The 15,554-nt window shown below is 48.7% G+C and overlaps 2 protein-coding genes across 9 annotated transcripts; both read left to right on the top strand.

Annotated features, from left to right (window-relative positions):
• Positions 1–6: 6 nt before the first annotated feature.
• CARD9 (caspase recruitment domain family member 9) lies at positions 7–12,845 on the top strand. Of its 8 annotated transcripts, none has more exons than XM_082327557.1 (15): positions 7–319; positions 1,763–2,407; positions 3,400–3,565; positions 3,764–3,987; positions 5,126–5,263; positions 5,712–6,037; positions 6,460–6,639; positions 6,827–6,976; positions 7,459–7,584; positions 7,707–7,898; positions 8,457–8,498; positions 9,122–9,167; positions 10,590–10,660; positions 11,414–11,490; positions 12,363–12,845. In XM_082327557.1, the coding sequence occupies exons 4-15, from the start codon at positions 3,804–3,806 to the stop codon at positions 12,457–12,459; spliced, it is 1,629 nt and encodes a 542-aa protein (XP_082183683.1). In that variant the 5' UTR covers positions 7–319; positions 1,763–2,407; positions 3,400–3,565; positions 3,764–3,803; the 3' UTR covers positions 12,460–12,845. The 8 variants fall into 8 exon arrangements, 7 of the variants coding, with proteins under 7 accessions (XP_082183683.1, XP_082183682.1, XP_082183681.1 ...); XM_082327556.1 differs by having other exon boundaries at positions 7,456–7,584; XM_082327555.1 differs by having other exon boundaries at positions 6,824–6,976.
• A 180-nt stretch (positions 12,846–13,025) lies between these two features.
• On the top strand, positions 13,026–14,610 carry DNLZ (DNL-type zinc finger; the record flags this gene model as incomplete). Its single annotated transcript, XM_082327763.1, has 3 exons — positions 13,026–13,193; positions 13,520–13,659; positions 14,329–14,610. 3 exons carry the CDS (start codon positions 13,026–13,028, stop codon positions 14,498–14,500), a joined length of 480 nt encoding a protein of 159 aa, XP_082183889.1. The 3' UTR covers positions 14,501–14,610.
• Positions 14,611–15,554: the final 944 nt, after the last annotated feature.

Below are 15,554 nucleotides of genomic sequence, written 5' to 3'. Positions count from 1 at the left end.
ATGAGTGTGATTGCTAATGAGAAAAATGAAGTTTGCAAGCTGCATGGAAACCAGGGAGAATGTGGAAAATGAATATGCATGTGGCTAAAACTGCAGGATTGAATTAGGCTTGGATTCTTTCTTGATTCTTCCACAGCCTGCCTCATACAGACATTAGCAAATCACTTAACAAAAACCTGTTTCTTCATTCACAAAACAGCAATTTCTGTCTTACAGAGAGATGCAAAGCTAGCTGAGTCAAAGCTGATAAAATCTAGTAGGAAAGTGCTGCAGAAAGCTTCATTCCACTGCAGTGGCTAAGCTTCCCCAGAGTGCAGTGGTGAGTTAGAGCGCTGTGAGTTGCAGCTCTTCTATGAGGGCCCTTCAGGCAGGACTGGGGTCAGGGGACAGTGGGTACCAGTGTTGCTGTAACTGGGTGTCAGGACATTATGGAGCAAAAGGAATGATTTTGAAATGGCTTTCCTCTTGCTGCATACTCTATTTTCCATAAGCCAGTATAGATAACATTTTTGCAAGAAATTCAGAAGTGGCAGAAGCTCAGCCATGCAATTCTGTGCGCTGTTCACCACAGGGCCGTTACCGCGAGGCGCTGCTAGTAAATGTGATCTGTGCTCTAAACGCTTGTGGTCCTTTGCAAATGCTGCTCAAGAGATGCCCTTGTAATCTTAGTGCTTGTGGAAAAACTTCGTATAACTGTAAGAAGAGGCTGCCTTCCTTCTTTTTCAGGATTAAACTGATCTGTTACTACAGAACAAAACCTCCTCAGGCTAGATTGGTCAATTAGCAGACATTCTGATTACCTTCAGCAAGGGCATAGCTAATAGAGGTACTGTATCTTTTTATAGTGTGAAGCTAATTTAATGCCTAACAAGAAGCACAGGCTTAAAGAATCTCTGAGCATCTCTGCCCCACTCCTAATGATAACATGGAGAAACTCTCCAGAAACTTAGAAAGCAGAACAAAGAGTAGAGTGGGAAGCTAATGGGAAAATGTGTCATGCTGCCATGGTATCAGAGCATGTACGTTCTCAAGACTTTTTTAAAACAGACTGTTAGCGAGTTCTTGTTGCAGCTACAGTTCTAGGGCTGTGGGAAGGCGGGGAGGCAGTCAAAGGTACGATGTTGATGCTTAACATCATCACAATGCTGCTTGCTGTGCTGCTCCTTTAATTACTGTTAGAGCCACAGCCTGTAATTTGGGAATCGTGGGTTATGTTCCTTGCTTTGCCAAGACTTGACTCCCTTTCCCTCAAAATACTGAGTTGTCATAATTATGCTTGAAGCTTAAGGACATCCAAAATTAGAGGCATCATTATAGAAATCATCCTTTTCAGTTGAACTCTAAACCAAGAGAGAGTTCTTGTTGCCACCTCTTTCCTGTATAAAGATGTTATGTTAACAGCTGAAAGACCATTTGAAGAGCCTCTTCCTTCTAACTCTGTGGCTTGTTTTGTCCCCTGAAATCAGCTGGACAGACCTCTGCCTGTGACCTTCACTGTTTTTAGTCTTTCTAATGACTACACAAAGAAACTTTCCGGACCCTAGCTGGTACTTCAGCGGTACAGATTGGAAAACAAAGCCAGAATGAGTCTAAAATCACTGCATATGTAATGCTGCTGACTCGCAATGCAACTAGCATTTTTCTCCTCCCCCATCACCCATTTTGGCTTCCCCTTTTTTTTTTTTATCTCCCCCCCGCCCCTTCCGTTTCCCATCTCAGAGTATAGCTGAGTAGTTTCCCCTTTTCTCTTTTCTCAAACCAGTTTTGCTCCTGGAATGATCTTTGCTCTAGCCAGAATATAAAGGGAGGCTGCATCCAAGACAAGTTTTCGCAGAGACAGGACACAGACGAGTGTTGCTAGACCAGGAGAGGAAACAAGGAGGCTTTTGACTGCACAGGCTCAGGTTGGTCCAGGTAATGCAGGATGGTTTATATTAACAGGGAAATTTTTTTTTTAAGGATGTGGTGTTTATCAACGGGGGAATGCACTTCTTGTAATCTGCTGGGGCTGGTCTGATGTCAGGCAGGGCAGAGTATTTTCTGCATGATAAGTAATGACTAGTTCTCTATCAGTCCAGCTCATTAAAGTTAACTGACAATGTAATGTGTAACAAGTACGTGCTGAAGATGTTTGGAGTTTTTCTCTATGCTGGAGCAGAAAAACAATGAAGGTTTGAGATGACCTCGGAGAGAGATGCAGTAAGATGTGTGTGAAATCCCAGCCCCCGTATAGCTGCTGATAGCCAGAACTCCATTTCCACCCTTCCTGCCCCTAAACAAGATGACTAAAAATGTGAATACTAAGGTTCCTGGCAGCCTTCCTGAGCCCCTGGAAATGACAAGGGCTACTGCAGTCAACTCCTACATGTGATATAAGCATCGTAATTAATGACTGGGATTTCAGAAGGTACTCATTATGGAACAGTCTGACCACAAAGGGGCAAAGAAATAAGAATAATACCAGTTTCTTATTCAAAAAGCAATGAAGCATGTGTATAGAAGTGTTGGGTTTTCTGCATCTGTTTACCTGCGCACTTCCAGGCTGAGAAGGAGTTTTTCTGACCCTGTGGTTAATAGTAGGCTCTTGTCAGGAAGCAGGTAACTCGTAACCTCAGAGTAGAGCTGCTGCAGGGGAGCACTGCAGCAAGCTCCCACCAAGCAAACACACAGAAGCGCCCTTCATCAACAGGAGTGCTCCCATGGCCTCTCGGCGCGTCTGCGTGCTAGTCGTGTGGGTGGTGGTTGTAAGTGTAAATCGCTGAAGCTGAAGAGGTGGAATCTCTGTGAGAGGCAGCGTGGTCTCCTGGTGCACGATTTGCACCTCTTGTGTTTACAGTGAAAGTTGTGTACAGCTGTGTGTTCCCCTTCCTTGCACACGGATAAAGTACAGCATGCAGAAAAACAGCTTTTGTATGATTACAGCTGAACGCAGTTAAGGCTATTGCCATTGGGGGGTTTCACAGAGCCTTTTGTGGGTGTTAGATGTAGTGACTCTGTGGTCACACAGAATACAGGGATCTCTCGAATGCTGGGAGGTGGAGAAGGAAGAGTGAACTGTTTGTAAAGCAGAGGCAACAGCTCATTAGGAGAGCTTTAAAGATGTTTTCACTTCTTCAGTGGATGCTTAGTTTCAAATTGAAAAGTTGTGGTTTGCCATCAGCTTATCCTGTGTTGTGTTCCATCCTTTTTGTGTTATTTATGGGGATTAAAGATTTAATTCTAAGCATAGCTGAGCATCTAGAGAACTCATGGTGAAGTCAGTGAGATCTGACAGCACCTTCTTGGGGTACGCTGTTGGGAATCTAGAGTTAGTTGGATTTTCCTCTGTTCATGGGGGTCTCAATGACTTGCCTGTTGCCAGTGGACCTGTTGCTAAATAGTTTCACTTTCCTCCTGCAGTGAGATCTGGGAGATGTTCAGCTGGTTGGAGGGAGATCATCAAGTTTTGGTGACTTCTGTTGTCTCAGAATTTCACGCTAGCTCTCCTTCACGTACGCATCGGCAGCACTGGCACTAGCCTCGCAACTGCTGATAGCTCCAGTCTGGTACCGCACCGTTCTTTCAGGTATGACTGTAGCGTATCGCCGCGTTCTGCAGGTGATTTGCAAGCGCTGAGTTAAAGACTACATGGGAGATGTGTTCCTGTATCTAAAAGACACTTTTCCATTCTCAGTCTGTTAACATACTTGCTTTCACCACACCCCCCCACTACTTCAGAAGGCTTAGAGTCTGCTTGTTTCTTTTCCGTTTTTGTTTTTTCAAGAGAGGAAAACACTGCTTACTAATACTTTTCACTCACCAACATGTTGGAAGAAGATAGTGATGAGACATGTTGGAATAACCTGGAGAACTTCCGGGTGAAGCTGATCTCCGTGATAGATCCTTCCCGTATAACACCCTATCTTCGCCAGTGCAAAGTGATCAGCCATGATGACGAGGAACAAGTTCTCAACGACCCCAGCCTGGTCATGCGCAAACGGAAGGCAGGTGGGTGAAGCGCAGCCTTCGGCTCCGTAGATGCTCCCGTGCTCTGTCAGCTCTTGGGAGCAGATTGCAACAGCGTGCTAACGGACTGGGCCTGAAGGAACGCATCGCTTCTGGGTTACCACCTGCCTGTGTTTAGACACAAACGTTGTAGGCACTGCTCTGCAGCCCCTTTCCCCTCCCCTTCCCCAGCGCATCGTTGTGGGGAGAGGAGGAATGGAGATGGCTCTATCGGTGCATTCCCGAGCTGTGTCAGGGTAACAGGAGCACGGAGGGTGTGTGGCCTGTTGGTGTTCTGGATCTTTAGGCTAGCATAAGGGAGGGAGTTGCTTCGGTTTGACCCACGAGGCTATTTTTGTGTAACAATCTTGTAGGGGGAGATTTCCAAGATTAATGCAGCATGTATTGTCCCTCATTCCTGTCTTCTGGTGTTTGAGGGAGCACTGGCAGCACATTAAGTAAATCATTCGTGACTGTTCTATACAGTCCTGGTCTCGTCCCAACCAAAGAGAATGGCAGAATTCATTATCCTATTAGTACCTCTTTTAGATTGGATTAACTCTTACTGATAAATTAGTGAGGGTCATTGAAAAAATTTATTTTCCCTGTTTGCCAGATTGGAAAACTGCAGAACACAGAAAGAAGCCCCCTGGGCTTGATTTGGTACAGAGTATTTCTAGACAAAGTAGGGAAATGAGCCCAAAGTCTTTTTAGTCCAGGCTCTCTTAGGCTTGTTCCTGCTACCTCTCTAGTTACAGACAGTGCTCGTACACTAGTGGCCCTTTATTCCCTTGTCTGCCTCTGGCATTTGGAAGTGGAGCCTCGAGCTGCAGAAACTGTCGTGGTGCTTTGTTTTAACTTACCTTTTCTGTAATTATCAGCAGGATAACATAGACTGCTCTTCCGAGACCTGCTTTTTGCACCCGCTGTAGTAGGAGCAGGTACAAGGGTTAAGTTTTAACTGTTCCTTCACAGTTAAAATACTTTTGTGTAGTTACTGGGCAATTGGCTTAGGATCGGCGGGGGGATTTGATCCCGGGGCCTTTAATCTGCATGTGGAGAAAGTGGAGCAATTTTTTGTTGTTAGAAATAGGTAAAGAGATAAATAAATGAATAGAATATCCTGTTGCTATTATTTCAGGTGTTCTTCTGGACATTCTTCAGCGAACGGGACACAAGGGTTTTGAGGCATTTCTGGAGAGTCTTGAGCTTTATTATCCACAACTGTATAAGAAAATAACTGGCAAGGAGCCCAGCAGGGTTTTCTCTATGATTATAGGTAATGTTTGTGTTCTGAAAAAACAGCTCTTCGTTTGGTGTTGCTGTGCAAATTAAGAGGGGGTTCACTTCTGCTTTTGCCTCTCCCCAGCTTTGGTGAGCAGAGTCGGGAGCGTTCCCTGGCTTGCTCCCTGCGTGCTTCGGAAGGGTTCTGGCACGAATGGCGCTGCTGTCTGGTGTCACAGGCTGGACCTGGGAGGGTGGAGGAGGAAGCAGAGGGATCGGCTCTTCCTTCTGCCTGTTCTGTCAGTGACACTGTGGTGTAGGAAGGCACAGAGCAGGGAGCAAACAGCGGGGATAATTTGGTCACACGTGTCTTCAGGGTTTGCATGCTTGTGCGTGGCATGTGATGATCCCGAGCTGCAGTGATAAGTGGGTGGGAACCTGTGCTGTATGTGTGTCCGGGGAGCAGACAGGACAGCGGTGGCTAATGCCTGCCCACCAAACAGACACCGCTGGGGAATCCGGCCTGAGCCAGCTCCTGATGAACGAGATCATGAAGCTGCAGAGCACCGTGCAGGAGGAGCGGCGGAAGGCCCAGGAGCTCACCGTGTGGCTGCACACCAAAGAGGACACGATCAGAGAGATGTGGGTGAGGGACAGCCTGCTCCGCAAGCACCAAGAGCGGGCGCAGAAGATGAAGGAGGAGAGGGACAGCCTGAGCAAGGAGCTGCGCAAGTGCAAGGACGAGAACTACAACCTGGCAATGAGCTACGCCAAACAGAGCGAGGAGAAGAGCGCTGCCCTCATGAAGAACCGGGACCTGATCCTAGAGGTCAGTCACCCTTTTCTAAAGCTTCCCCCTTCCTACCTGATCCCTGGAAGGCTGTGCTGTGCACCAGACTTGTCTTTGCCCAGCATGGTCTGGACCAGTCCAGCATGAGGTTCTGTGAATCTTCTCTAGCAGGTGGCATGTCTCGGTGGTCCCTAGCTCAGCCCAGTAGGCCCACGTATTACAAGTTAGGCTGTGAAGAATTAACAGTCTTCCCCTCATTCAAGACTGGGCCCTCTCAAGAGAGCAACATGTTGTATCCACGTAGCACACAGGCAGGACTCTGGTCCCCAGAGCCAAGCATCCTGAGGAAAATAAAGCGGGGGAGAAACTTGCCCCATGTTTGTCTGGGGAATGGAGTGAGAACCGCTTTTGCAGGCCAGAGTTTTCTCTTTGTTACTGATAAGCTCTGAACCTTCTTGTAGATCGATCACTTGAAGCACAGCCTCATGAAGGCTGAGGATGACTGCAAACTGGAGCGTAAGCACACGATGAAACTGAAGCATGCCATAGAGCAGCGTCCAAGCCATGAGGTGATGTGGGAGATCCAGCAGGAGAAGGAGTTGCTCTTGGCCAAGAATCAGGAGCTGGAGAACACGCTCCAGGTTGGTGGGGGTGGCTGGATATGGACTCCTGAGAAGTGATTATTTGTAGCAGCCAGGGCAGCAGTGGGGCTGCACTGAAGATTGTGTGGGTCAGCTGTGACCTTGTTCTCCCAAGTCAAATAGAGCACATAGGGCTGTGTGGAGAGTTAACATGGAGTTGCTGTATCTCACTTTTTTTGTCCAGCAGGTTGCCAGGGAACAGAATTTGGAGAAGAGCCTCTCCAGTGAGACTCTGGAGAATGATTGTAGCCAGATGCTAGAAGAACGCCGGGAGCTGATGAACACCATTTACAGCCTTCGCAAGGAGCTGCGGCAAGCCGAGGTGCTCCAAGACAAAGTACGTGATGCATTGCAAATTCCTGCTGAGGTCAGTGGGCAAGACAGGCAGATGAAGCACCTGCAGTGTCTTGCCTATGGAGCAGAGGAGCTGCTCAGCAGCAATCCTTGCTGCTTCTACTCTAGCGTCTGTGTTATAGTTGTTGAAAAAAGGCACACTAATATTTTAGCATTCAGTGTCTGTAGCATTAATTGTTACCTGTTAATGCCTGTGTTAATTAACAGTCCCTGCCTCAGCCTGGAGGGTAATGGGAGCTTTTATCATGATTGACAGCTCAGGTACATGTAAAGCCATCATGTTGGCAGTCCTCCTAGTCATGTTGACCAACCTTCTGGTTGGCCTTGCTCCAACTGGACGGTCTGGCTGAGCTTTGACATTGCATGGAGGTCTGGCCATAGCAACCTGTGGCACGGAGCAGAAGTGGTGAGAGTCTAGCTCGGGCTCTGCCCACAAGCAGGGTGCTTTTGACCTTGTTTCAGCAGTATGCAGAGGAAAAAGAGATGCTTGAACTACAGTGCACATCTCTGAGGAAGGACTCCCAGATGTATAAAAAACGGATTGAAGCTGTCTTGCAGCAGATGGAGGAAGTGGCTTCAGAAAGAGACCAGGTGATAAAACATTCCTCTTGGAGCTGCTGCTCATCCCTGCTTCGCTGCTTGAAGTGGGCAGATACTGTAATGCTGAATGTACTGCTACATGACATGCCACGACATGTTGTCCCTTACGCCAGGCACTCCTGACCCGAGAACAGTTCTATATGCAGTACTCCAAGAACCTGGTTGAGAGGGACGCTTACCGCAAGCAGATTCGGGAACTGGGGGAGCGCTGTGATGAAATGCAACTGCAGCTCTTCCAAAAGGAGAGTCAGTTACTGGCTACTGAAGCCAAGCTGAAAAGGTTGCAACTGGAGCTACCCACACCGGTATGTCTGCGGGGCTGTCACCTGTGTGACGGGTTGGGAAGCCAAGCACAGGGCCAGAGCGTGGCTGTTCCGAGGCCTTTGCACCGAACCCGTTCAAATTCAGCAGGCGGTGGCCAGCTGCTCGGGTGACCATTTCCATGCCAATGCTGAGTTTAGAAAGACGTGATGGTTCCTATTACCTCACCCTGGTTCCAGGCATGGATAAGCTGGACTGATGCAAGCGGAGGCCTTCTCTGTTTGTGTTTGGAGCATGGCCAAAGATGATGAGGGGATCCTCAACCACCAAGGAGTGAACTCTATTTAGAGACCATGTATGAGCCATTTGGATGAAATGGGAGCAGGGCGTAAGGGTGCTAAAAGTTCTGGAATGAAATTAGATATACAAGGGCTTTCAATTAATGTGGCACCTTGTGTACTTTCTCCAAGTGGCGAGACAGGAGTGTAGGGGGGAGGAAGTCCACACTGCTCTGTTTTCTGGAGCTTTCAGTCTCCTCTGTGTTCCCTTACGACCACTTCCTTGCTTATGAGGAATGCTAATTTATACTGGTTTTATTTCAGACCTCTGATCTGGACGATACCTCCTCCAGAGATTCCCAGGAAGTGAGTAGGGTGCCTTGTTTACCTTTTACTTTCTTCTGGGATGGTTTCAAATTCCTCACTTGTGCTCAGTTCCCTAAGTAACAGCAGTTTTCAATCCATGGCTCAGGCTCGTTTCAGTGATATCAGAAAGTACAGAGGCAGCAAAACAGACCAGTGACGGAATCTCCCTGTGTCCTGAGATTTCTAAGTGTAGGACACAGTTATGGAGTTAGTCAGCAAGATTTGTTGAGGCTAAGCAAATGGGGGGGAATTGAATTATTTTGAGTTGCTTCTAATTGTCTCTCTTGTGGGAGAAGAGGCAAAAATAAGTCTTACCCTGGGGACATCTGTAGTAAAGAGTTTTCACTTAGCTCATAACTCCAGTGTGAAAGTGATTGTCACATTGTCTGGAGGCTGAAAGCATAAATGAGGCCAAAGGAACTGAATCTATTCATGGAGGATAAATCCATGAGTAGATCTGTAACTGCTGGCTCCATCTCCTGTTTTGCTGACAGCAAGATGCACTAAGGAGAGGTCGGTTCTACGCATGTCCTGTTTCTTATATCCCTCCATCTGTTCCTAGCTACTGTGTGAGACAGAATAAGCGGCAGTTCTCATGTTCTTGCTTTGTTTCTGTCCCATAGCTTACTCTTCACGGTCATCTAGATGAAGATACACAGCCGACTAAAAGTAAGGCTTTTCTTGGGAAAACATAGAGTAGAATTCTCGAGAGGATGGTCCAGTGTTTCAAAGGGACAGGAAAAGACATTCCTGGGTTTTATTTTTAGTGAAGAACAGGTCGTCTGACTGGCGACTCAGTCTGTGGGAGATGCTTCTCAGTGGGGTGTGCCTGGCACGCTGAGCAAGACCTCCTTGAGATGACTCGGAACAGGTACCTGGAAATCAAGGCATTCTGCCATACTACCATCTTTCTCACCTATAGCAAGGAGCACATGTCCCCAGATGCTGGGAACAGTGAATGCTTGTAAAGCTTTTTTGAGAGAAGAAGCTCCCCAGGCTGTCTTTTTACTACATGGTCTCTGAAAGGGTCTTTCATATAGCTGGATGACCTGGGAAAAGTGGTATCATTAGACTATTCTAGGACCTCAAGTCTCTTGAGGTAACCTGTCTACTGAATTTGTCCAGGAAAAATCACCTGGTGCCTTTGAGAAATAGCTCCTGGGTGCCTTTTTCCCCCCACTCCTCCTGCATTTGTGGCAGAGTTGAGACCAGAGCAGACATCCTTCCACTTCAGCTGGACCATGCGGCTTGCTCCAGGGATTTTTCCCTCCCCTCTTCCCTTTTATGTTGCAGGTAATTTTCACAAAAGCAGAACCATGTAGTTAACGTGGTCACTGGTTCTGTTTCTGTGGCATCCCCAGTGGAAATGATTCAGCAGTGTGGAAAAAAATTAATAGGCTCCTCTAAGAAATTATCTTTCCAAATATGTTGAGAAAGGAAGGAAGCTAGCACAGGAGAAGAAATTTTCTGTTTTGATCGCCTGGAAGATCTAAATGATCTTTTCATTCATCGAGAGGGGAGGTTTTTTACAAAAGCTAAACAACACTGCTCCAAAAGGCCTTTTATTATTCTACCTCGCTCAGTTCAAAAACATGCATCATGATACCTCATCACTACATAAGGAGTTTCACTAAACTATGGTCTGATGTTAAGTGCCTTGATAAGCACAACTTAGTTGTTGGGGAACAGGGACAAATTATGGTTAAAATAATGATTAACATGATTTCTTGTGGTGACCTCCAACATGATTATTTTTTTTTAATGATGCTAAGCAGAGGTGCCGTTTTGCAACGGTTCGTTTTGCTCCTACATAAGCAGAAACTAGAAAGCTGCTGTCTCTCTCTGAGCCTGATGGGGAATTCCATCACCCTAAGCAAGATTTAGGGTTCAAGGAAAATGAGAAGTGACTCGTGCATTGATCACAAGACCAAATCCTGAACGTTTTGAGGCTTGGTTTCAGTTCTGCTGTTGACTCTCTGTAGTGCTGGGCAGCTGTTACATCACAACTATTGCTGTTTGACGAACTGGCGGAGGGAGAAGTTACTTGGCGATGGCAACTATGACTAAAGTTGTGACTTCTCCTTCTCTTAGAAGATTGCCCCGAAGGACAAAACCACAAATTTGGCACTCAAGAGAGCAGTCTGCCTCCAAAGTCACCCAGTGTAAGAGAATCTTTGTGGGCTCTCCTTTGCTATGACTGGGGTTCGTGATCTTTAATGTTCTTGTTAATGATGGATTTACCAGCTTTGAGAAGCATGTAAGCAGCTACTGCTTTTCCAAAATCTGAGCACTTTGTGCAAAATTCACCCTCCAAGAAGGGTGAGCTCTGAACAGCAGAACACTTATGGTGGTTATTTCTCCATCTGTGCCTAGAAACTTCTATTAACTTTCTGGCCTTCATCTCCGGGTGTGGATGTTTTCCAGTTGAATTGTCTGCAGTATTACTGTTGGTACAGGAAACAGAATCCCAAATTACAAATGGGAGAGAATAAAGATGTGAAAGAGATGTATTACCATCCTGCACACACAGTAGTGGACAGCCCAGAAATGAACATGCTGTCCTTCATTCTGCAGCCCAAGCAGATGCAGGAAGCTAGCTGTACGCAGTGGACTGCTGTCCTGGATGAGGGTTTTGGTAGCGAACAGCCGTTCTTGGACATCTGAAGGCATATGTTCCCATTTTTTTCTCCTTCATTTAAATGTAAAATGATTCATTGCACAAACAAGTCAGAGAGGAGAAATGGCCGAGCTTATTTGGGTGGTCTGCAGCCTTTTACCTGCAGAGGCCAGGTGCAGTGCATCAGCCTCAGAACGAGCCACATTTGCAGAGCAGGTTTGCACTACCTGGTGCTAACATTGATCTGATCTTCAGAGGAATCCAGTTCATATTTGTTTGGATTTTTTTCCACTTCAAGGAGTGTGGCTTAGCCAACGAGGAGCTGGCAGAAAAGGAGCGGAGGAGGATGAAGGACTGCTTTGAGCGTTACCGAAGGTCTGGACTTTAGTAAGCAGGACTAATTTAGACATACCCGTGTGACTTAACTGATTAGCTTGCTGTATGTACTTCTTTTCTGTCTTATCCCCTGTCCCCAAGCTTGGAGAGGGCATAAAGTCATTACAGATCTTCAGAGGCTCATGCTTCTAGCTGAACTGGTTGAGACTCCTGTTTTAGTACCAGAGGCAGCCAAGACAGCAATGATCGCATTCGCTCTGGACCACGCAGATGGTTCCACAGCAGGGTAGCGGGGGTGGCTCCAAAGAATTGCGAGTTTAATAAATTCAATAGATTTCTCCTGTGCGAGTGAAATCTGACATTCACTGTCCATCTGACGTGCTGCTGCCATTCAAGACCAAGCTCCCACGACTGTGAATGGGAGGAGATTTCCACCCTCTGTTCTCTCCAAATGCTCATTTGAAGGCCCGTTCTCCAAATGCCTGGTGTTTTCCCTGCCTTTATGGAGCATGAGACCCATGAAAACCATGTAAAACAGGGACCTTAGTTCTAGCACTAGATAGAAGTGCTCCTAATGGCACGGTGCATGACTCTTCTGACTGTTGACACTACTATTTTTATTAAAGAAAGGACTTTGGGTAGGATTTGTCAGCTTCTTCAACTGAGCATCAACAATACACCACACTTCAAGAAATGTAACGACGTCTTCGTCAATTTAGACCAATTCTCTTTACCCTGTGCTTGCTACCCGTCACAGCTTTATGTTGGGGGTGTGAGCAAACCATCACGTCCAATTAAGCACTAAGTGCATTGATACATGCTGAACGTGCCCAGTAAACTCCCCAAAGCATTCAAATGCCACTTGCTTGCGGAAAACATCGGCTAAAAATGAAATGTCATCTTGTTTTCAGAAAAAGAGCGATGCGAAGGGTGCTGAAGGACAGACACCACGAGGCCGACTGGGAGAACACCACCGGCAGTGACAACACCGACACCGAAGGCTCCTGAGCGCGGGAGCCGACCTGCGAGGGAAACACCGGCCTGGGCCGGGGGCGGCCATGCCCTCTGTTTCTCTCTCAGTGGACTTAAGATTTTTTTTTTAAAGCCATTGGAACAAATATTTATCAGAAGTTTGTGTTTGTAACGGGACGGTGTTTTTTAGCTCTTATGTCCCCTCATCCATCTCTATCTTAGAAGCGCAGTGATGCGGGTAATAAACAAAACAAACAGGATTTAAACAGATGAGGGTCCAGAGCCCCGAGGCTGCGTGTGCAGTGCCCGCTCCGTGCCCGACGAGGCCCGGGCTGAGCTGCTCTTTAATTGAAGGCGGCTCCCTGGCGCGACGCCCCTGCGGACCGGGGAGGCCCCGCTCCGGGCTGGAGAGGCCTCGACCCGCGCAGGGAGGAGGCCGCCGGGGCCGCTGCCCGCTGCCCGGTCGCCGTGGCCCGCCCCCGACATGGCCGCCGCCCGCCCCCGACATGGCCGCCGCCCGCCCCCGACATGGCCGCCGCCCGCCCCCGACATGGCCGCCGCCGCCTCAGCGCCCGACCCCCCCGCGCGCCTGCGCCAGCGCCATGCAGCGCGCGGCGCGGGCCTTGGCCGGGGCCCTGCTCCGCGCCCCGCCGCCGTGGCGGCCCCGCCGCCCCCCGCCGCTCCGCCGCCCGCCCCGCCGCCCGGCCTGCAGCTCCGCCGCCCCGGGGCAGCCGCGGGCCACGCACTATCGCCTGGTGTACACCTGCAAGGTGGGCGGGGGCGGGCCGGGAGGGCGCGGCCGGGGCGGCGTGGGAGGGCCGGGGCGCCGCGGGCTGAGGTAAACGGCGCTTCCCGGGGAAAGGTCGCCTTCTCCGGGGCGCGGCGGGCCGGCCTCCGGTCCGCGGAGCGTGGTACTGCAAAGCTGCACGGCACCGTGACGCGATCCAGCCGCCTTGCAGTAGTTAGAGGTGAGGGGGGGGGGGGGGGGGGGGGGGGGAAAGAGGCCTTTTGATCAGGTAAATAAAGCGGTTTTCTCTTAAAAGGTCCAGAAGCTGCAGTTACCGTGGTCATAAAATCCACGTTGTTTGCTTTGTAGGTCTGCCAGACCCGGTCAGCAAAATCAATTTCCAAGTTAGCCTACCACAGCGGGGTGGTGATAGTGAAGTGTCCGGGCTGCGGGAACCACCACGTCATCGCGGACAACCTGGGCTGGTTTTCAGATCTGGAAGGAAAGAGGTAGGTGTGCCACGCTCTTGGTCAGGAAGGGAAGGGGCTGCCGAGCTGTACCTGGATCCTCCGCAGCCTGCTACGTTATTTCTTCCATGCTTTTAAAACGTCGTTCAGAGAAAACCAAAGTTTTTGCTGGGTATAATTCTGTTTCATTCAGTTTCTTAAAGCACACAAACTGAGCTTCATAATCTCCTGTAATTTGACCGTCCGCTACCTAGGATCCAAATAAATGGTGTAAAGCTGCGACAGAAGCTGTGTGGCGCACAGGCATCCTTGTTGGTGTCAGCGGGTGAATTTACTGCGTGTGGGGTTCTTCTGTTCTCCTTCAGGCTTTATCAAATCACTGCCAGGTTTCCCTGGCCAAGCGTTTCAAACGTGTAGACCCATCTGCTGCTGAATTTCAGTGATTTTGAACTCCCTGAGATACCTTTAAAAATTTCTGCTTAGCTGTAATTGCTAAATTATTGATCCTAACAGATGAAAATAGTCTCAAAAGGTTTGGGTGGTTTTATCTGCTCCCTAAACTCTTTATGGAGAAACACCGTGGTGATGCTCGTGTGTGATTCACTGCGCAGCTTAATCCTGAGAGCAAAGCATGAGAGAGCAAGCCTGCGCTTGGCTCCTAGGTCTGGCCTTTGCGGTGGTGTCACTGTTGGTTTTCAAATCGCTGTTAAGGAATATCGAGGAAATCCTGGCAGCCAAAGGGGAGAAGGTGAGACGTGTGGCTGGCGAGGAAGCCTTGGAACTGCTTCTGGAAAACGTGGCAGATACCGGGTCTCCAGGTCAGCCCACGGAGGGAGAAAGCGGGGAAGCCCCCCCAGAGACTGGCGGCAAGGGACAGACCTGACGAATGGGATTTGTGTCGTTCTGCTGATGGCAAGAGAGACTCTTAACCTTTATTCCCTGATTTCAATGGGAAATTTCTATGTTTAAAATAAACTCGGGCATTGGTCTTTCTGTGTTGTGTGTCTTTGTCTTGTGTAGTTTTGCCTCTGATCAAGCTGGTTTTGCTTTTTGATCAAAAGTTTTTAGAGATGGAGCGTGGGTATTTTTCATGGTACTTGTTTTGCTGACTTTTAGGCAAGTCTCGGTGCTTCGGCAGTGTCAGGAGCCCCTGCTTCGTTTTGTGTTGAGAAGGGAGCTGGTAATGCTTTGTCTGTGTGCTGTGGCCTGGGGAGCCGCAGCTGCAGCTGGAGGCCTTAGCGATGGCTCCTGGCCTGGCCCAGGTGTGGCTCCGCTCTCTGGTTGCAGAGCTGGTGGAGGTGCAGAGCAGCTGAGCAGAAGAGGCAGTTGGTACCAGCTGAGGAGGACGCGCCCCGACCCTGTGTGAGTTTGCAAAGCCCAAAGAACCCTGCAGGAGGGTGGGATCGCTGGCTCTTACTGCAGTCACGAGCTCCTTTTTCCTTTCCCTTGCCATCTTCCAGAGTTTCGCTTCTGCGCCCCTCGCATCAGGGCTGAGTCTTCTCTATTTGTGGGTTACAGCGTGAGCCGCCCTGTGGGAGCGTCAGCCCCCGCGCGCGGGAATCCACTCGGGGCGGTGAGTCGGCGAGCGGCTCCCCGGCGTTGGGGTTACACAACTTCCTTGTTGGTGAGGGGGAGGGTGGGCGTGAAGGCAAAATTAATATTTGTGAAGCATGTTGGAGATAAGTAGAGCACCTAGAAAGTTGTCTTAGAGTTACTTGACAGACACTGAGGTGCTTATTAACGCTACTGCTGCATGTTAAGATCAGTTAGAAGAAAAAATAATAATTTAATAAATGAAAAATGTAGGTTTTTACCAGCATATAACACTCAGGTAGCGATGAATTGGGCAGCGAGGTGATCGTATTGCACTTTGTTAGGGCTTACTTCCTCTGCCTGCATGGAAGTTTAACTTCTCTCGAGGTCCGTTAGCCTGAAGT

The sequence above is a fragment of the Platalea leucorodia genome (assembly GCF_965183815.1).
Source record: "Platalea leucorodia genome assembly, chromosome: 15".
NCBI classification, from domain to species: Eukaryota; Metazoa; Chordata; class Aves; order Pelecaniformes; family Threskiornithidae; genus Platalea; species Platalea leucorodia.
This window is presented reverse-complemented; position numbering and strand designations above follow the sequence as displayed.